The sequence below is a fragment of the Protopterus annectens genome, chromosome 2.part2, assembly GCF_019279795.1.
Source record: "Protopterus annectens isolate FY-2018-M chromosome 2.part2, PAN1.0, whole genome shotgun sequence".
Classification (NCBI taxonomy): domain Eukaryota; kingdom Metazoa; phylum Chordata; order Ceratodontiformes; family Protopteridae; genus Protopterus; species Protopterus annectens.
The window spans coordinates 591,912,571-591,935,595 of NC_056730.1; the positions used below are offsets into that span (position 1 = coordinate 591,912,571).

General features: G+C 40.1%; 1 protein-coding gene and 1 long non-coding RNA gene across 2 annotated transcripts in view; one reads left to right on the forward strand and one right to left on the reverse strand.

Annotated features, from left to right (window-relative positions):
- Nucleotides 1-18,231, reverse strand: part of PRADC1 (protease associated domain containing 1) — a 400,772-nt gene extending 382,541 nt beyond the window's left edge. Inside the window, exon 1 of the mRNA XM_044064042.1 lies at nucleotides 18,058-18,231. Coding sequence (XP_043919977.1) covers nucleotides 18,058-18,115 — 58 coding nt within the window. The 5' untranslated portion in view covers nucleotides 18,116-18,231. The remainder of the gene's footprint in view (nucleotides 1-18,057) is intronic.
- A 67-nt stretch (nucleotides 18,232-18,298) lies between these two features.
- Nucleotides 18,299-23,025, forward strand: part of LOC122795734 — a 32,841-nt gene continuing 28,114 nt past the window's right edge. Inside the window, exon 1 of the long non-coding RNA XR_006363852.1 lies at nucleotides 18,299-18,378. This is a non-coding gene — a long non-coding RNA (uncharacterized LOC122795734). The remainder of the gene's footprint in view (nucleotides 18,379-23,025) is intronic.

The window sequence follows — 23,025 nt, forward strand, 5'->3', positions numbered from 1 at the left end:
TGTCAAAGCCATGGCCTCAAGCTCAATGCCAAAAAGTGCACTGTCATCCCTTTTAGTAAAAACTCTGTACCCATGAGTTACCACATAGGCGGTAGTCTACTTAACACCGAAAGTGTGATAAGAGACATTGGGACACAGGTGGACGGTAGTCTCTCCTTTGATAATCACATTGCCACAGCAGTCAGGAAATCCTTCTACATGGCACACCTCATCACAAAAGGTTTCTCATCCAGGAAAAAAGAGGTAATTGTTCCCCTTTACTCATCACTCATTAGACCCATTATAGAGTACAACTCTTCTTTTGGTATGTACCTCACAAGACATCTACAACAACTGGAAAGGCCACAGAAATGCCTCACAAAGAGAATTACCGGCCTCAAACAGATGCCCCACGCAGACCATCTCAAAAAACTCCAGCTTTATTCTGTCGCATATCGCCTACTCAGAGGCGGTCTCTTACTAACATACAAAGCTAAGTCAAACCCAGAGCTGTTGGACATGCTCCACATAAATAAATCTCAATCCCTCCGAGCTACACGCTCTAGGGACCTAAACCTTGTCACCACAATAAACAGAACATGCTGGAGGGATAGATTCCTATATCAGAGACTTCCCATACTCTGGAACAAACTACCTATCTATATCAAACAAACCTCCTCATTAGCACTCTTCAAGAAAAATCTTGATGATTGGATGGGAGATAGGAAATTCACCCCGGGGATCACTTCTGTGGCTCTGTTTGACAGGGGCACAGGAAAATCATTTTCTTGGGTGGCAAAAGCCAGGGCACCGTTTGGCTAGGCTTATATAGGCCCTAGGGCCAATAGCCTAGTACCTACCTATGAACCTGCTTGGTCATAACAAGGGAATAATTACTCATGACTTAAACCTTCACTGGGATATTAAGAAGAATGACTTGAATGTATTACTTGCCATGTCTTGTTGTCTCAAACCAAGTCCATCCCCACCAAACCAATCCATTTCACTACAAAAGATCTCTACCTAGACTAGGTCTTTGTTAATGCCAATAACTTAATACATACATCAGTTCTTACATGCACTATTAATTAATGACCAGTGTATAGTAACCGTTACATTTTTTCACATAACTAAAACTTCCTGGTGTTACTTTATTTGCAGAACTTTAAAAACAGGAGCCTTTTTCTGTTATGCTTGAGCTAGCCTTACTTAAGATGGAATTAGTACTAGCCCAGGAAATCTGCAATACTGTTCTCAACTGTTTTATTATTTTGCTTTTACAAAAAATAAATAAATAAACGATACTTTCCAAAGTTGACCAGAAGATTCAGGTCACTTCAGCCCACAGGATTGTTCTTGACGTTAAAAAAAGCTTTATCAGTTCGAGATAACACAAGATTCTTAATTCACAGTCAAGCAAGTGGAGTGACAGTAAAAAAAAATACTGTAAAGGCCAAATCCTTTTGCTTCCTCATATGTAAACAAGCTATTACATTAGGGAAACTGAAGTGGATTTGTAAAGAGACTAATCAAACAGTTGTACGATGGAAAGCCACCAAAAATTTAAGCCTTAACCACAATGATCAAATCATTTCACCCCTTAGATAGATATATCTATATCATGTTGTTGTTGTTGTGTCTTTCGGCTTTTCACGGTTAGGTGTCGCCACAGCGGAACTCCGGTCCGCTAATGATTGGCAGTTGATTTTTACATACCGGGTTGCCAGCCCTGACGCACAACCTTCAACAAAGGGACGCCCATTCAAGCATGTCTCCACGCAGAGGACGCTCTAGCTGAGAGTCGAACCAGACAGTGTCTTACTGTGAGGCGACAATGCTACCGCAGCACCATCACCCCGAATAGATATATCTGTATCATATATTTATATATATATATATATATATATATATATATATATATATATATATATACATATATATATATATATATACACACACACACACACACACACACACACACACACACACACATATATATTTTTTTAAAGGATAAGCAACAGAAGCATTCCAGTATGCCTGAAACACAGTGGGTCACATTCAGAAGGTTTGGTTTCTCTCCAGCTTTTTCTTTTCACCATGTGACACTAAGCTAAGTTAACTGCTTGCTAAATGCACTTGCCAATTTCTGAAGAACAAGTTGTAAAGAGCTTTCTTAAATTCCTCAGTGACTACAATGGTGTCAGTGTTATTCTTCTTAATCATATTTTAATGTCCCCAAATATCATTTTGTTAATTTCCTAGTTTATATTAAGTCATCTAGTACGCTTTTAGAATCTCATGGCTTCGTGTAAACCTGCAATACAAGTACTACATTTATTCCATTACTAATATGATTTATAATGGAATAGATACAGATTACTGGTGCTGTTTCTGCAGGCCTTAGTAAAAGCTTTGATTCTGTATAACATGGCAAGCTTTTCATTGAATTTTACATACTGCTATTCACTGCCAGCAGTCCACTGTTCAAGAACTACTTCTCATTTATCAGTGTTAGGTCCACATTTATTAACTGTATTAATAGTGAAGCATTTAACATTATTTTTTTTACTCTGTACTAAACATTTAGACATGTGGCACTACATTCACTCTCAAAATACAGTAAACAAACAAAAAAATAATATAGATTTCCATTAGATCAATAAGTGACTTAACCAGGATACATTGTTTATTAACTAGACCCAGATATTAATTCTGGTAACTATAAGAAGCGCGGTGTTGTATCTTTTAACAGAGCAGTAAGACTGTGAACAAGGTTATTTTATATATCATTCACTCACCTTAGATAAGCACATTAATTACATTTGTAAAGATCTTCTTTCCTTTTTAGTGCATTCTATATGGTTATACATTTGCTTTCTAAAGAATCTAGAATGGTACCAGGACAGTGGCCAATTACTATAGCTTATCTAAAACAATCTAATATTGCTTTGCCTCACACTTCCACCTCTAAATCCAGTACTTACGTGTTATCGCAACCAAATTTTTGCGGTTGTGAAATGCACATACCTCCACAGAAGCGAGTGTATTAAACACTTCAAAGTGTTATTGTAAGTCCTTACACGTGGCCAAAAACTATACATGAGTTTTACGAACCGAAACAAGTTCAGAAATCATCTTCCTTTTTTGCGTCCGTTACAGACTTACACTTGAGTTATCATGCCTGCTATTGTACTGTCAGTTGCATTACTTACAGTTTGTGGAAGAAAGTGTGCAGAGAATAATAACTGACATTGCTAAACTTACAGGGAAACTAGTTCATGTTACAGTAACATGGGATGAGAAAACTCCACATTTCTTTTTGTATGACGGTGCTTGTGAAACAAAATGGTAATACATAACTCCCCCAATTTCACAGTCTCCGTGTTTTGCTTCTGTGAAGGATTCGTTGCCCAGTGTGAAAATATTCAAACATAAAGTATGACATGAGTCATGACAACTCAAGCGTGCGTCTCTAATGCTCGCAAAAAGGAAGAGGATTTCTTAAATTGTTCCTGTTCTTTAAAGTCATGTATATTTTTTTGAAAGTAGTAAGGACTATGATTGGCACTTAGAAATTTTTCAGCCACTCGTTTGTGTGCAGATAGGCGCTATTTGCAACCGCAAAAATCTAGTTGCGATAACACGTAAGTACCCTAAATCATTATCCAACACATAAAGACTGCAAAGTTGTTTGAATGAAATATGTAGATTCTTTTGATGAACATTCCAAGGATATTACTGCCCTAGTGGAAGCTGGCTGTCCTTTTATTACTCATATGGTGAGTCATCTTTTACAAAAACATATATTTATACACACACACACACACACATATATATATATATATATATATATATATATATATATATGCACACAGAAATTGTTCATTTGTATCTCTTTCTGTATCTATGTAAATTAATATGGATCACTGCCTTTTCTGGTGAAGGCTCTAAAATGTTGTTCACTTCACAGAATACTGCATTTTGTATGGACCCTTAAGTTCTGGAATTAGTGGGGTTACATTTTTACTTTGTTTTTTAATGCTTTACTGTATAATTACATGAAGAAGAATTTATTTTTTGTCTACATGGATTATGTCTTGAAATTTTCTTTCTTTAAATTATTGTAACAGGGTCATGTCTAAAAATAGGTCTTTGTTGTCCGGTCCTCTTAGATGCACAACAAATAATTCTTAAAAAAGACAAAAAAAATCAGAGTGCTTGGATTGTAAACAATGGAAGAGAGCAGTTATGAGGCAAACTGCAGTAATACACTAGTATGGACAAACTAGAAGTGATGAGACACGCAAGAAGGATGAGGTTAATGGGACATGGGTGGCTGTCTGACTGTGGACAATTTAAGGCTGCCTTAAAGAAATACTATTTCATGTAGAGGGTGATACAGCCTTGGAAAAGATTACCAGAAGTAGTGGCATTAACATCAGAGAGACCGAAGATGTCAGTGTGAGAAAAGGAAAATGTGATACAGCAAGAGGAGGTGCACTGGCACTAGTTACAATCATGTGATGGACTTCATATGCCACAAGTCTTCTTCCATCAGCAACTTTACACGTAAAAGGAGAAGGAGCTCCAAGATATACAGACAGACTAACCATTGACGCTTTAAGATGGGCCCAAAAGACAGCTCTTTGAAATAAACACTACTGAAAAAAATGCTACAGACAGACGGCCACAGGTGTTGGCTAGAGATGTATGGCCAAGGATGGACAACATTGCTCTCGTACAGAAAGGAAGCCACACTGTTGATGAGGAGCTACTTTACTAGCCTGAAGTTTGAGGGTGGGAGACTCTCTTAACAACTGCATTCGAGTCCTGCCCAATTTACCCTCAAAACCCTGATAAGCCCAACCACTAACGCTGTTAATTATAGACACATTTGCTAACCTCATAAGTAAAGCTGTGTGTAAAATTTAAATTTCATAATTTTGGACGCTCATCAGTTTGTTTTTGTCAAAGGCAGATCCTGCCTCTTTAACCTTGTTAATATATTTAAAACAGTTACTGAAACAGTGAATAACAGTAATGCAAAGCATGCTGCATATACAGACCTGGTCAAGGTCTTTGACACTATTCCTCATACAGGCATTACAGACAGGACTGTAAATATGAACAAATCGTTTTGCTATGTAGCGAATACGCAAGGGCTGTCCAACAAGCAAGTGGTTAAGAGTCACAGGTGTCAAATTTGAAAGCAAAAAAGCTACCAGTACTATGCCACAGGCTCAGGGCTGGATCCTTTCTATTTCGCATCTATATCTCACACCTTCAAGCATGCATCCTGGCCTATGGTTAAATAAGTTTGCACCAAACTGTGTATGTTGTCTTTCGATCATGCACTAACTCACAACTGCTCCAAAATAGGTTAACAACTGATTCAAGGACATCGCCCTCAAAGTAAATGTGAAAAACTGTAACATAGTTCAGTACTGTAAACAAAAAAATTTCTGTCATACCATACGGGTGATACACTGCTCTCATCAGACACTGTCGTAAAGGATCTAGATAATTTTGTTGACAATTCCTGATCATTTTACCATTATGTCTGCATAGTAGCTTGGAAAGCCTTCTATATGGCACTTCTAATTTCCAAAGGCATCTCCTCCATATCCAAAAAAATATTAATTCCCCTTTGCTCACCTCTCATCAGACCCATTACTAAATATACAGCTTCCAGTTCGGGTTTGTAAAAGGCAGATCATGTCTCCTAAACCTGATAAGACTTCTTTGAAGCGGTCACCAAAGCTGTATATGGTAAGGTGGTACACACAGCCTATCTAGATCTCGCCAAGGCTTTCTACACCATTCTCTACTCTGGAATTATAGACAAACTCACTAAACTAGGTATAAATTCCTATGTCACAAGATGGGTTGCCAACTGGCTCACTGACCGAACCCACACTGTGAAAGTAGCAGACTCTAAATCCAACTTCAGCCCAGTGACAAGTGGAGTACCATAGGGTTCAGTCCTAGGTCCTCTCCTGTTTGGTATCTACTTCTCCGAACTACAGGCTAACACAGAAGGTCTTTGACTAACAAAGTTTGCAGATGACTGCAAACTAGGAACCATAATCAAATCTCCTAACGATGTGGATATCCTACAAAAGGGCCTCACTGGGACAGATGCCTGGTGTCAAAGCCATGGCCTCAAGCTCAATGCCAAAAAGTGCACTGTCATCCCTTTTGGTAAAAACTCTGTACATACATGAACTACCACATAGGCGGTAATCTACTTAACACCGAAAGTGTGATAAGAGACCTTGGGACACAGGTGGGCAGTAGTCTCTCCTTTGATAATCACATCGCCACAGTCGTCAGGAAATCCTTCTACGTGGCACACCTCATCACAAAAGGTTTCTGATCAAGGAAAAAAAGAGGTCATTGTTCCCCTCTACTCATCACTCATTAGACCCATTATAGAGTACAATGCCCATTTTGGTATGTACCTCACAAGACATCTAGAACAACTGGAAAGGCCACAGAAATACCTCACAAAGAGGATTACCGGCCTCAAACAGATGCCCTACGCAGACCATCTCAAAAAACTCCAGCTTTACTCTGTCGCATATCGCCTACTCAGAGGCGATCTCTGCCTAACATACAAAGCTATGTCAAACCAAGAGCTGTTGGACATGCTCCACGTAAAGAAATCCCAATCCCTCTGAGCTACATGCTCTAGGGACCTAAACCTTGTCACCACAATAAACAGAACATGCTGGAGGGATAGATTCCTGTCTCAGAGACTTCCCATACTCTGGAACAAACTACCTATCTAGATCAAACAAACCTCCTCATTAGCACTCTTCAAGAAAAATCTTGATGATTTGATGGGAGATAGGAAATTCACCCCGGGGATCACTTCTGTGGCTCTGCTCGACAGGGGCACAGGAAAATAATTTTCTTGGCTGGAAAAAGTCAGGGTACCATTTGGCTAGGCTTATATAGGCCCTAGGGTCAATAGCCTAGTACCTACCTATGAACCTATGTATTTGTCTAAACATATTACTCAACTTGAGAGACTTCAGAGATTCCTAACTGAAAAGAACAATACCTTCATGACCCTCAGTTAAATGGCAGCCCTCTCACTGTATTCCATCTCTTATACACTCCTAGGTGATGCACATCTAGCCTTTCAAGCCATGAAAATTAAACCTTCCTTGAGCTCTTATTCCTTTGGAGAACAGATGATTCCTCAAATGCATCATTAAAGGAAATAATCGTTCATCGACATATTCTAACATGTCCCGCAACAATTGCACAAAATGTCCATAACATGTCAGAGTAGGACCCTTGCCACCTTCGAGGTAAACCCTGATAACAGGGTAGGCAACCTGAAATTCTACATCAGTCTGTCTTGAAGTGGTCCCCTTGGGGCAGGAGGAAACTTCAGAATACAGTAATTGGCTAGGCTTGTAATGTTCTGTAGACAGAATGCCTAGTACTTACCAATTAAACTATAAAGGTAGGTATGGAATTGGAGTGTCAGGACCTGCTTACCTTTGGTGAGAAAACTAGACCTTGAGAATGAATTTCTCTTGCCTCAAATTTTTTTTTTTACTTTCTCCAGCATAGTGCAGTAATTTAAAGTGCAGGTAAAACCATATCCATATGTAGTAGTCAAGGAGAGTTGGAAAGTAATAAGTGGAAAAGGAGAGTTTAAGGGGGTGTAACTAATACACTGATACTCAAGGCAGGCAGAAGATAGGGCACAATATTCTTTGGGCTAGTCTCACTGTCAGTGGATGCCATAAAGGAAAAGGTAGCTGCCAATGACAAACCTTATTTGGCAAAACTGAAGGACTGGGCTACTAGGATTTTGTATAATCTACTTTTATGTACATAGAAATAATACTAGGTGAGCAATCACAATAACCATAAGGTGCCTGTCCATATTCACCTTTAAGACAGACTTTACAAGTACCTCCCAAATCTAGGGGGTCATACATGATAACTCTCATGTACATTTGTGTTTATCCAGCTAGTCATCAAAACTAGATTTAAAGATAGCCAAAGTATTACTTTACTTGACCTGTATTAGCAACTTATTTCACATGCCAGCAATATGTTGACCTAGGAACCCAACCGTCCAACGAACATTGTTTATCTATTGGTGTTGGTTTAGGTCCCTAGAGTAGGTGTTTGTACTTTTGTGAAGAAACAGGCGGTCAAACAGACTGGGTCTTTCATGGCTTGAAAGGCAAGACATAGATCACCAAAGTGCAACCAGAAGGCTACTACATATAAGGACAGTCATGCTAATCTATCAGGCTAGATGAAGGATTTAAGGCCTTTAATTTTCTTGGTTAAAAACTGTTGGGATCTTTCCAGTTGAGCAAAATGCTTGGATTTGTACATACCAAAGGAGGCACTATACTCACTGATGGATCTGATAAGGGTCTAAGTTAATCTTACTTCTTTGGACCTTGAATGTATTCACTGAAAACATGACAATCTAATAGGAAAGTTGTCCATTAAAGTACCCAGGTCTCTTATGATCATATAACATATGAGGTGGGAACAACTTCCGCCAAACTAAACTAAAGTGCATTTTTCTGTACTTACTTTGAGGCCGTTTTCAATAGACCAGGTCTGTGCACATTCCACCCATTACTGGAGCAGTTTAGTATCAGTGGATGAACAGATAACAGTACCCAGCTTGCAGTCATCAGCCAGTTTGGTCAACCATACTTCTGGGATACTGGCTTAAATGTTTGCAAAATAAATGCCAAGCAGCAGAGAGCCCAACTCTGATCCCTGCGGTACCATACCAGTTACAATTTTAAGTTTGGAGAGTGTACCATTAACTTTCACTACTTGGGATCTATCGGACAACCAGATTGTAATCCAGAAGAAACATTAAGTGTTCACATTTAATTTGCCTAATTTTTCAAGAATACCAGCATGGGGGTTAGTGTAAAAAGCCTTGGCCAGATCAAGATAAGCTGCATGCACAGAATGACCACTGTCAATAGCCTCTGCAAACTTTTCAAAATTTGCTACATTCAAGCCCTTTGCAAAGCAAATTGATTGGAGTCCATATTAATTAACTTGCCTATGTCTGTATAAATGAGTTTTGCTATCACACATTCCATGTTTTTGCATATAAGGCTAGTGAGGCTGATGGGCCTGTTATTACCTGGGTCTGTAAGAAGCTACCCATATTTATGGGAGTCACACTGGTTATTCTCCAGGCATCAAGTACAAACCTGAAGTGTTCCAATTCCAGCAGGCTGATCTGCACACAACGTATGAATTCCAACTGGTTTAACTACATCTTAAACATACCTCTCACCTGCCCAGATTTTCAAATTAAACTAAGAAACCTGAAGCTACTAAGATAAAAGGAAACGGCAAATGTATTAGCAAACACTAGTTTAATAAAATTAGCGCTTTCATTTTGTTCAATGACAAAACTTCTTCAGACAAATCGCCATACACCACAATAATCAAATAAATAATTCACCCAAATCACATGATCTACAAACCCCCCACCTCCAAAAACAAAACAAATTGAATAATCCATAGTAACAAACAGCACAACAATTTAAATCTAAAAGTTTAACTAAAAAATACTACTTTCAAATAAAAAAACAAAAAAATATATATGTAAAATTATGTTAAACCTTTACCTTAGCAAACTCCTCAGTTTAAGAATACAAACAACGGAACATACATCATTCAAACCAGGCTGATTATATGCGTTCAGTCTCAATTGCCAAAACAGTTCTTGTTGCTCTAACTCTAATGTCATAGGACCTCCCCTCTCATCACATTCTACATGGTCCACTACCCTAAATGCAAAACAGTGACCAGGGTGGACAGACACATGTTTTGCCAATGCATTCTCTGTTTTGCCTTTTCTAATGCTGTATAAATGTTCATACAGGTGTTCTTTTAATTTATGATCAGTCTTCCCAATATATCAACACGAGCAAGACTGGCATTTTGCAAGGTATATAACACTTTTAGAGTTACAATTATACCTGCCTTTACATTTATATTTGTGTCCTCGAACAGTAAAAGCACTCCCTACTTCTATGTATTTACAGTAGGGGCACGTTTCACATTTATACATACCCAAATGTCTCCTGGTACTATTCTTACTTAATTCCAGAATGTTTTTCAAATTCTGACCTCTTTTCAAAATAAATCTGAGTCTCCCTTCAACACTTCACCCTATGGCGTCATCTGATGTAATCAAACCCCAATTTTTGATAACAATTTGTTTGATTCCAAAAGCATCCATACTAAATGGTGAAATAAAAGTCAGGCAATAATTAATATCATTTTCTACAATGTTGTCTGACCGTACTTCCACATCGCCTTCAATAGGTGTATTCCCACTGGACAAAATAGCTTTAAAGTGTCCTAAAGTTCTCTTTCGTTGGACCTCTTGTGCTAACTCATTCAACAAATTAACTGGGTAGCCCTGTTTTAAAAACATACTCTTCAAAAGGTTACATTTTACAAGAAAGTCAAGATTGTCAGAGACCATTCTTGCTGCTCTTACCATCTCTGGCCCTTTATTACTGACCTTTTCTGATACATTGAGTGGGCAGTATAAAAGGGCAAAAAAAGAGTTTGAATATATCTCTTTTCTAAAACTTTTTGCCCTGTATCTTTTGCTCGCTCTGTCCTTACTCAAATCTACATCCAGATAAGGGCTACAGTCTGTGTGGTAAACGTGGGTAAATACCAAAAACTGGGTGGTGTTGTTAAAGTACTGGAGGAGCTCTGTAGTGTGTTCATAATCACCTTTAAATACAATAAAGATGTCATCCAAATATATAGTGTACAGTAATGCATTAACTCAACATATGGATTATTCTTGAACACGAACTCCCGCTCCCAGTATGCCATAACCAGGTTGGCAAAACTCACTCCACAGGGTGAGCAAATGGCTACCCCCTTCTTCTGTAAGAAGTATTTTCCCTTAAAAAGGAAAAAATTGTTGGAACGAATTATATCCAATAATTCCTGAATTAAGGACGTCTCATGGTTACTTGCCCCCTTCTCTCTTAATAAGTGGGATACCCACTCAATCCCAAGATCATGAGGGATGACCATGTACAAGTCCTTAACATCGATTGTTACATAACTGAAGTCCTCGTTATAAGTCAAATTGTTAATAATCTCTAGAAATGACCGCAAGTCCTTGCATATTTGTTGTTCACCCTCTACAAATCTTTTTAAATATTGTCTGCATATTTTGCCATGGCATATCTAATGGAATTCCTGCCCTCTACAATAGGGCGTAAAGGGGATTGTGTAGGTCCTTGTGGATTTTTGGGATTCCAAATATTACTGGACCTTGAGGTGCTGGCATTGACAAGTAATTAAACAACTCAATATTTACACAACCCTCTATAAACAAGTCCGTCAGATAAATCCTAATCCTTTGATGAGCTTTGTTCATCTCATTTAAATATACACTTACATAGTTATCTGAATTCAACATTTCGAACATACGTTTACTGTACTTGTCACAATCCATAAACATTCATCATACGGACCCCACAAGTTTTGAAAGCCTCCAATGTTACCCATTCTTCATTTCTGAAATTACAAGTGTCCGTTGAATCTCTACAATCATTAGTATATCTGATATCAAGTCTACACACCCGTTCAAACATAGCCAATATAGGGTTCAATGATGGATTATAAACACTAGGTACCTTATATTCAACCTTGTTGTAACTTTGATTATTACATAGTAAACTCAAATTTAGTTTACAGGTAACTAATTTAAGTTCTACCAAAGTTCTGGCAATGTCACCACGACGAGACGGTACAAATGTCATGCCTCCAGCCAATAGGTTCGCTAAAGAGGTGTCAATCTTAAAGGTGGAGTAATTAAAGATACTAAAGCCTCCTTGCGTGTTTTTAATGACTGTGTAAATGTTCTTCCCCTCACCTTCACAGTTTGCATCAATGTCCCTCCCATTACTAACACCACTGAGGGATGCTATCTCATCAGCTGACCTCATCCCTGGCAAATCCCCCTCTGGTTGTTGGTTGTTCATGTTGTTCTGATAGCCTCGTCCTCGACCCATCGGAAAATTTGGAGGAATACCTTGATTTTGAGCACCAATGTTAAAACTGGAAGGGTTATTTTGATTTCTAAGGCGTTCACTGCGATGAGGACTACTTTCTATATCATCCCCTGAAGTCCTAACTGCATTTGCGTAATCATATCTGGAATTGGTTGTGTCGTCAATAAAAAGGTTAATTCCCTTCCCCTCACCTTCCGTTGGTCCTCTTACACTATTCTATTGCTGTGAGATGGGTGGTTTTGGGTACGCCATGCTCTTTATGTACTCAGCATTGTCCTGCTCAATTTTTTTCACTTCAGTTGCTTTTAGTTTGTTCATATGTCCATCAATACTTGTAAACACATGGCTATAATTGAATTTACAATGCACAAAATCATCACCCCTTTTGATTAAGTTGTCCACGGCATCAATCTCCTTATTCAAATTATCAACCATGCCCTGGTAATGTTTAATAAACAATTCAATAAGTTCAGGTCCTTGCCTATCGCATATTTTAATTAAGTCTTGGTGAAAGGGGGAGTCACAAATCAGTCCAGTAGGGTAGCGCCAAGACCTTAACCCTTTAGGCACTTGTTGCCAGCGTAAGCACTCGCTAAAGTACAGTTCCCAGTTGGAGTTTCTTAAGTTTAAAAGATTTATAATCCAACATTCTCAAGTTGTCAGCAATGTCATGCTTTATAACTGGGAAACCATCAATTCCCCTGTTACTAACTGAAGCACTTTGCAGTTCAAGGGGTTGTTTTAGCCAGTCTTTTAACACTAGAACCCCAAAAATTACATTCCCATTCCCAACACAGTGGTTTTCGTTGAGACAATTTAAATCTTGGTTGTTAGAGCTACATTCCCTGCAAGAGGTAAAGTATGTAAAATATCAGGATTCACAATAGGAATAAAAGAGTGGTTCCTGGCGCCATGCGAACCATTACTGCCAACAACTGCAGCTAAATCACCGATCTTCTGAGTTAAATTATTAACCAGTGTGGTCAGTTTCTCAATGTCACTATTTCCTTCTGGTGTATTTGTTTCACAAGAAAATATGGATGGTGTGTTTAAGCTAATATCAGTTGCCATGCCGTTCACAGACACTCAAGACAAACTAAGAAACCCGAAACTACTAAGATAAAAGGAAACGGCAAAGGTATTAGCATATACTAGTTTAATAAAATTAGTACTTTCATTCTGTTCAGTGACAAAACTTCTTCAGACAAATCGCCATACACCACAATAATCAAATAAATAATCCACCCAAATCACATGATCTACAAAAGATTTTCAAATGTCCAGATTTTTGTCTCATATTTTGATCTGTTTTTCATAAAATTTGTGGTTTCTGGCAAATCATTAAGGACTGAATTTACTAAATAATCACATGCATTTGATTTTCAGATTTGATTCCCTTCAGAAAATTCATGCTAACAACAAATCCTATTATTCTAGCAACGTTCTATGTTTACAAGAATAATATTAAAAAATACATTTTTATTTTTTATTATTGCAGTGTTTTGTAGTTCATGTTAAGATCATTTTTTTCAAAGATTTCTTTGTGCCCTGTAACCAGACAGTTAGCTCAAATTCTCAATATTCCTAAACATACTAGACTCCATGGCCCCTTTACGCACAGTTAGGGTTACATCAATAATATCTCCCTGGCTAACCTGCTCCATTTGCCCCCTGATGCTAAAAAGGGACAAGGCTTGGAAGCTCTGGTCCAAAACCAAACTTCCCTCTCACCTCATCCAATACAAACAACTTGGCAACCACACCAAGAAATTTGTCTACAATGACATGAGGAACTTCTATAATAACCCTCCTAACACAAAGGTAGCCAATCCCAAAAAATTCTGGCACACTATTAATCACATTCTCCATCCAGGCAACCCATCTTCCTTCCAGCCATGCCCCTCTAACTCACCACTAGAAACTGCCACCAACTTCAACTCATATTTCATTGAAACTATCAGCAAATTAACTACCCAAACTAACCCCAACACAAACAATACCCACCATAACATCCCTCCTTCTCCCACTAACCCCTCTCTCACCTTTTCTCTCAAAACCGTCTCCACTAACTACATTAAATCCCTACATCTGAAACTTAAACCATGCTCCCCCTCCACGGACAACCTTTCTCCAGAAAGCAGCCTCCTCTCTAGCCCTCCCCATCTCTATATTCATTAACAGTTCCATTTCTGAAGCCAACGTAACAGCAATCTGGAAACAGTTCTACACCTTACCCATTCATAAAGGAGGTAACTGAACTTTCCAATTTTAGACCCATTGCTATTCTATCCCCCTTTCTAAACTTCTGGAGAAATGTGTGCACAAACAAATCCTTCAATATATCTCACAAGACAACCTACTTACCTGCACTTGACATGGCTTTCGCCCTAAACATAGCACCTCTACTGCCCTAATTTCCTTCACTAAAACTGTATCACAAGCTAGAGATCAAAACAAACTGGTCTCTGGTCTGTCTCTCGATCTCTCCAAAGCTTTTGACACTGTCTCCCACCCCCTTCCTCTTACACAAACTCTCAGAACTTACCCTGCTCACCTCCATATTCTCCTGGTTTACCAGTTACCTTAACAATAAACTCCAGTCTGTTAAATGGCTTTCTGCAATCTCTCCTGCACTACCAGTTAAGATGGGTGTCCCTCAAGGATCAATCTTTGGCCCACTATTATTTAATATGTTCACCAACTAGCTGTGCAAATCCTGCCCACAGTCATCACTCATTTCATGTGCAAATGACTCCACTGTTATTACCATAGCAGATACACTCTCTGATCTACACTCTACTACCTAGGCATCCTTCCTATCTATTGAGAACTGGCTCACGAAGAACCAGCTAATACTAAATCCAAACAAGACTAAACTCCTGCTATTCACCCCTAAAAATATGAGTAATCTTAAATCCTCCTTTTCAATAACATCCCACAATAACATCCTTATCAATGTGGAACCACAGACCAAACTACTCAGGGTCATTATCGATGACCAACTAAAATCTGACCTGCACATTCTCAACAACATTAAGAAAACCCAACAAAAACTAGGACTCCTTTACAGGAATAAGAAATTCTTAACCAATAAAGCCAAACTTGCCCTATCCCATTCCTTCCTTCTCCCCAGCTTACTCTAGGGCTCACAAATCCTCACCGACCTTCAAACTACCCTCCCACTGAAACTAGAATCCACCTACAACAAAGTGGCTAAATTCGCTGCCAACCGCCTCCACTACTCACACCACTGCCTAGCTATAAAAAAAGTTAAACTGGCTACAGCTTCCTCACAGCCTAGTCCTCTCTCAACTTCAAATAATTCACTCTGTTCTGTATCTTCCCTCCTTCTGTCCCAGTATTTCCACACTCATCTCCCCCTACACACCACTGAGATCTCTCTGTAGTGCTGAACAAAACCTTCTCTCTATCCACAAGCCAAAAACGAAAATAGGTCAAAACCTGTATAGCTACTCACTGGCCCAATCTTGGAATAAACTTCCACTAGACATTCAAAGCATCACTCATCGACATCAATTCAAAACTGCTACCAAAAACTATCTAAACAAAACTTGGATCTGTCACTGTAACCACCCTCCTTGACCAACCTCCCCCTTCCTTTCAACTCTTTCGCTCATAACCTTTTTCCTTCTCCTAGCTACTCTCCTTCTGTGTATCAGCTGTGACATAACTAAGTCTTTACTACATTTTGTACTCTACTAGCAAACCAGCAATTAATTGAACCTAAGTTCCACTCTCTATAATTATTACTGGAGAATTTTTATTACGTTGATTTTAAATACTTTGAAATGTTACCATGTATTACATGTGATTTTTTTTTCTTTTATTTTGAATATTTATGCGATACTGTTTACATTGTACTTGTTTATACTTACTTGTGGAACTTTTCTCCCCAGGCCCCCGCTGAAAAAGGACTTTGGCTCAGTCAGACTAACCCGGTCAACAAATGTCAAATAAATAAATAAAAAATGTTATCAATGTAGAGCAGCAGAACTGCAAAAACAGAGAAGAGTGATTTTCAAGGTATCAAAGGATGTCATATCTCTCAATTATCCATAACCTTTAGGGATGTCCCTGATTTTAACTCAGATTTTAGCTCTATCCCTTTTAACCACTCCTAAAATTGGTGACGTTTGGAGAAAAGTGAGTAAATTACACTTGAGTCATATGTAGTAGAGTTATAAATTTCTTTTACTTTAGAAAATGTGTATTAATTCACATCCTCTTATTTTTGTCAATGTGTCAAGTTAACAGTACTAATATTTTTTTTTAAAAAAGTGTGTCTGATTATTTCTGGATTTGTCCTGGATTCCTTCAGAACTATGACATCATCATCTTCTTTCAGCTGTTCCCGTTAGAGGTCGCCACAGCGGATCATCTGTTTCCATTTCTTCCTGTCCTCTGCATCATGCTCTTTCACACCAACCGTCTTCATGTCCTCTCTCACCACATCCATAAACCTTATTTTAGGCCTTCCTCTTTTCCTCTTAGCTGGCAGCTCCATCCTTAGTATCCTTTTCCCAATATACCCAGCATCCCTCCTCAGCACATGTCCAAACCAATGCAATCTCGCCTGTCTTGCTTTGTCTCCAAACTGTCCAACCTGAGCTGACCCTCTAATATACTGATTCCTAATCCTGTCCATCCTAGTCACACCCAGTGCAAATCTTAACATCTTTAACTCTGCCACATCCAGCTCTGACTCCTGCCTTTTCGTCAATGCTACCGTCTCCAACCCATATAACATAGCTGGTCTCACTACCCTCTTGTAGACCTTCCCTTTCACTCTTACTGGTACCAGTATGTCACAAATCAATCCTGACACTCTTCTCCACCCACTACACTCTGCCTGTGCTCTCTTCTTCACCTCTCTTCCACACTCACCATTACTCTGAACTGTTGATTTCAAGTACTTAAACTCATCCGCCTTTACCAACTCTACTCCCTGCATCCTCACCATTCCTCTACCCTCCCTCTCATTTACACACACATATTCTGTTTTAGCCCTGCTGACTTTCATTCCTCTCCTCTCTAAAGCATATCTCCACCTCTCCAGGGTCTCCTCAACCTGGTCCCTACTCTCACCACATATCACAATGTCATCTGCAAACATCATAGTCCATGGGGCCTCCTGTCTAATCTCATCTGTCAACCTGCCCATCACCACTGCAAATAAGAAAGGGCTCAGAGATGATCCTTGATGTAATCCCACCTCCACCTTAAACGTATCTGTCACTCCCACCACAGTCCTCACCAATGTCACACTACCCTTGTTCCTTGAGAACTATGACATAGTTCTCAAAAAAATAGTGGTAAAATTGCCATATGCGCTGTACTCGCTATCCATGAATAGACTTAATCCTCAATTGTTTAAGTCACAGCCTCACAAACCGCCTACAAACAATAATCCATTTTACACTGTCTTTTCCACACACGAGATAAAGCATATCTTAGAAATCCTTTCACTCTCGTGGACACGACACACAGAGGCTGCCTCTCCAGAAAACGTATTTTGCGTTTCTGCTTTACCAGATTTAACAAACACAGTATACTGCTCTTACTGGTTATAAAGATGCATCTGACATACAGCAGAAAAACTTCCCCCACTAGTCAGAAGTGAAAGATCTAAACATAGCTCTCAACTAATCAGGGATCAATTTCAACACAATCAGGAACTAACCCAGAATAAAATCAGGAACATTTTTAATATTAATACTATTAACTTCAGATATTGTCAGAATAAAAGAATGTTAATATATATTTGTGAAGTGAAAGAAATCTATAACTCTTAATTATTACTATTATAAGAATATGATTCATCACCTTTCCTCCAAAAGTCACCAGTTTTAGGAGTGATTAAGGATAGCGCTAAAAACTGAGTCAAAATCAGGGACATCTCTGGAAATCAAGGACAGTCGAGAGGTATGATTCCAATTATCTTCAGCTCCTTCAGTTTTGGGCGGACTAACACTTGGTATTCTACACTTACCTAATATAATGGGCAGCCAGAAAGCAGCCAACAGCAGGAGGTTTGCATAAATCAGCATTATAATCCTTTTCCCAGCCGACCCCTTCAGCCATAGCAGAAGAAAGCAGCAAGAATCATAGTGCCATAAATAAAAAAAACGTTCAAGAGTGCGGACTTCAGATAGCGGTGATTGGCCAGTTACAAGGAACAGCAAAATATGTGTTTGTTGGTGATACCAGCAACGTCGCTAGTCGCGTTTGTGTGCGTCACCGATCCAAAGTCTGTTGGAACAGTAGAAAGGATGGTGCTGCACGTACTTGGATGGTTGAAGTGGATCTGTTTGTGAGTTGTTTTTCTCTCCTCAAGGCTGTGGGACAGCTTTTCTATTAATTGTCCCAATATATCCGTACTCCCTAGAGTCGTACGATATGTTGCCGTGATCCACTGCACAAGTGTACAATATCTCGGTATTTGTAAATCCTATATTTAAACAATAAGGCGTGAAATATAACTACACATGCTAACTCAGCTGTCTCTAATTTTTAGGGACGGTTCTGATTTTTGCTTCAAAATTTTGCTTTGTCCATTCTAAAACTGGTGATTACACTTAATACATGTGATAAATCATTAGCGTAATGGACTTTACTTCAGAAAAATGCATGTTAACTCGCATGCCCTAATTCTGTCAAATGTTCAGGTTAATAGCGCTCATAGTTTACAAGCGTCCTTGATTATTTTTGTGATTACCCTTGATTTCGGAGACGAGAGGCAGGTTTCCATATTACTTTTAGCACCAAAAGTCTGCAGGTATCAATCACTAAATCACTCTTTCTAGTGTCTTATTTCACTCATAAATAAAATGACTAGGTGTAAGGCAGAAATGAATTAAGTTGCTATTGAAAAATATAAAAATAAGCCACATAATTTGACAGCTGCAATCAGTCTCACAGGCATACACATAAGACACTTTTTTTAAGTTGCAGCAGTAACATGTTCATAGGTAGGTCCTAGTCTATCTGCCTGAAGGCATTTATAAGCCTAGCCAGAATGTGTTGGCTTTCGCCGCCCCCTTAGATTAGTTCCCTGTGCCACTGTCCAGCAGAGCCACTGAAGTGATCCTGGGGTAAACTTTCTGTTTCCCATCCACTCGTCAAGGTTTCTCTTGTAGAGTGTTAGCGAGGAGCACTGCCTAATGTAGATTGGAATCTTGTTCCAAAGCATGGAAAGTCTCTGTGACAGGAATCTATCCTTCCAGCATGTCTTATTTATTGTTGTGGTGAGGTTTCGATCCCTAGAGCGTGTAGCTCGAGGGGATAAGATTTTCTTTAGGTGGAGCATGTCCATCAGTTCTGGGTTGGACATGGCCTTGTATGTCAGGCAGAGATCACCTCTGAGGAGGCGGTATGCAACCGAGTACACCTGGAGTTTCTTCAGTCGAGCTGCATATGGCATCTGTTTGAGGCCAGTGATCCTCTTGGTGAGGTGCTTCTGTCGTCTTTCCAGCTGTTGCAGGTGTCTTGTAAGATACATCCCAAATGGGGCGTTGTACTCTATGATGGGTCTAATGAGTGATGAGTAGGGGGGCACGATGACCTCTTTTGATCTGGATGCGAACCCTTTTGTGATGAGGTGTGCCACATAGAAGGATTTTTTTAACCACTTTGGCAATGAGATTATCAAAGGAGAGTTTACTATCTACTTGGGTCCCCAGATCCCTTATTACGTCTTCCATATTTAGTGGACTACCACCTATGTGGTAGTTTGTGGGTACTTTGTTTTTTCCGTAGGGGATGATTATGCACTTTTTGACATTTGGCTTGAGGCCATGATTTTGACACCAGGTGTCCGTCTCAGTGAGACCTTTTTGGAGGATGTCTGTTTCAGCCGGAGAGTCAATTATAGCCCCTAGTTTGCAGTCGTCTGCGAACTTGGTCAGCCATTGTCCTCCTGTGCTTGCCTGTACCTCTGAGAAGTATATGCCGAACAGGAGGGGTTCTAGCACTGAGCCCTGGGGAATGCCACTTGTAACTGGTTTAGAGTCAGACCTAGCTCCGGCAACTCTTACCATGTGGGTTCTGTCTGTGAGCCAGTTGGCAACCCATCTTGTGACGTAGGGGTTTATGTTCAGGCTGGTGAGCTTGTCTATTATACCAGAATGGGAAATGGTGTCAAAGGCCTTTGCAAGGTCTAGGTAGGCTGTGTGTACCACCTTTCCCTCGTCTATAGCCTTGGTAACTGTCTCAAATAAGTCCACCAGGTTTAGGAGGCATGATCTGCCCTTAACAAAGCCGAACTGGGTAGGGTCCAGTGTTTGGAGGTTCCCAATGTCTCTATTAATGAGTTCCATGATGATGCGCTCCATAGCCTTGCAGACCAAGCTAGTCAGGCTTATAGGGCGATAGTTCCCAGGGTCTGTTGTGGCTCCAACTTTGTGGAGAGGAATAACCGTTGCTGTGCGCCACTCTATGGGTACGTAACCTGTAGAGAGGCTGAGTATGAACAGTGTGTTTAGGTGAGGGGTTAGTTCGTCTTTGAGCTCGTGTAAGACGCAGCCTGGGACACCGTCCTGTCCCATTGATGCTGTGTTTTTGGCTTTGGAGAGGGCTGTTTTAACCTGAGAGTCTGTGATTTCAGGAGCTCTACATTCTTCTGGTATGGTTATAGGCCCTTTTGGGGGTGAGAGGAGGGTGAAGTTTGCGCTGAACCTGTCTGCCAGGATGTTGGCAATATTGGTTGGCTCAGTGTATTTTGTACCATTCTGCACTAACTCCGAGCAGATCTGAGCATTGCCACTTAGATTCTTGACATAGCTAAAGAATGCTTTGTGGTTATCTTTGGAGTCCTTGGCAATTTTTCTTTCGAAACTCGCCTTGGATGATTTTATGAGGGATCGTAGTTTCTTGCTGATACTGATCAGGGATGTCTTCCCTTCTTGGGATTTTACTTTTTTCTGTACTAGTTTCCTCCTTCTATTGTATAGCTTGTTTATGGCAGGAGTCCACCAGACTGGTTTCCTTTTCTTGGAGGAGTGAGTCTTGGTTTTGCTTGGGATAGCACGATCCATGCATTCTTGTAGGTGCCCGTAGAATGCATTAGTAAAGGATTTTGCAGCTTGGGCAATGTTATCCTTTAGCATGGGGGCTTTGAAACTTTCCACCTCTGTCTTAAGTAACGTGAAGTTTGCTTTTGAAAAGTTTTTCACGCTGGTTTCCTTGTCTGGGGGTGGGGGCGGAATGTGGATATCCAAAGTAATTTGTTTATGGTCAGATCTAACCAGTGAGGAGTTGACCTCCGGTGTGGAGCACTGGTCGCCCATGTTGGTGATGACCAGGTCCAATATGTTGTCACCTCTGGTGGGAGTGTTGACCAGTTGATCCAGGGCGTTTGAGTTTATAAGTTCTAGGAAATGTTGGGCAAGGGAGTTAGTACTTGAATAGTTCTCCCAATTAATGTTTGGGTAATTGAAATAACCCAATATTAGGGTGTTTGGTAGGACCTTTATATTTCCCAGTGTTTCCAGAAATGCAGAATGGGGGTCCTGGGACATGGTGGGTGATCAGTAGCAAGCTACAATTTGAATTGCAGTTTTGCCTGTTGTTAGTTGCACGTGGATGATCTCTGAAGGATTGTGCTGTGCCACTAACCTGGAGGTTTGGGTATCCTTGATGAATATGGATACGCCCCCACCTTTTGTATTTCGGTCTGGGTTCTGTGGCCGAAATGTATGGTATGAGTTGTAGCCTGGTAATGCTGGGGTGCTGTCTGGAGCCTTAAACCAAGTTTCTGTTGCTGCACATATATCAGTTTTTTCCATACTGAGGAGTGCCTCAAGCGCATGCATTTTGAGGTTTAGACTTCTGGCATTCAGTAGCATTACCCTAAGTTTTTTGTTACTTGTGCTATTTATGGCAGTGGGTTTGTCTTTTGAGCCTTGCTAAAAAAGGCACTATGGGGGTGGCAAGAGCCTTGGCCAGTATTCGAAAGCCTAAGGGTGGCAGGTGCAAGCCGTCTCTAGCGAAGCAGCGTGGTTTGTCAAGCATGTCATCCCAGGAGGACAGACACTGGATCCCCTTTGAATGACACCAGAAACTTAGCCAATTGCTGAAATTGATAATTTTTCTTTATACTGTGGTATCATTCTTGGTGAGGGCAGGATGCTACTCAGGGTGAGGGTCATATCGGCCTGGGCTACAAGATCAGAGAGCTCTTCCATGTCTCTCTTCATGTAGTCCAGGGAGGTACGGCTCAGGTCATTCACACCAACATGGACAATGACAGAGTTGTATTTGTACTTGTTCTGGAGTGACCTGAGTGCTTGTGTTATGTGGCGGATCCTGGTACCTGACAGGCAGTTAACAGTAACCTTTTCCTTATTCAGCCTAGTGAGTGGGACGTCAGTGTGCCTGACTATAGAGTCACCTATTACTTGTATGTTGGGTATGTTATTTTGCCTTAAGAGCTGTGATTGCATGGCACACTGGTTTTGTGAAGCATGTGTTTCATGATTTCTGTTGGGGGGGTGGAAATTGCTTGGATGTCTGCTTTGGAGGTCTCTGTTGCTTTTGTAGATTTTTATTTAGAGCCTCCGAGCATGGTTTTGTGTATTTATGTGTGTTTTCTGCCGGTGCTGGTTTAATGGGTCTATGTGAGACTGGTGGTGTGATGCAAGTATTTCCCTTCTCCTCCTGACTCTCTGATCCAGCTTTGGGTTGAGAGAGGTTAGCCTCCAGTTTGGCTGTATAATTGCATCTCTCACATATATTAGTGTTTAGTGGTAGGAGGAGAGGGTTGTCTGTGTACATGAGGCAGTTGTAACATTGCCTCAAAATGCCCAGATTCACCAGTTGGACTGGAGAGTATGTCTGAAACTGCCCTTTGGACATGCCTGAATAGGTACAGTGAACTGTTTTACTGAATGGCTGGTAAAGTTGAATAGAGAGCCTTGTCCTGTACAGTATAGGAGCGTCTAGTGCTAGGGTTTATAAGTGC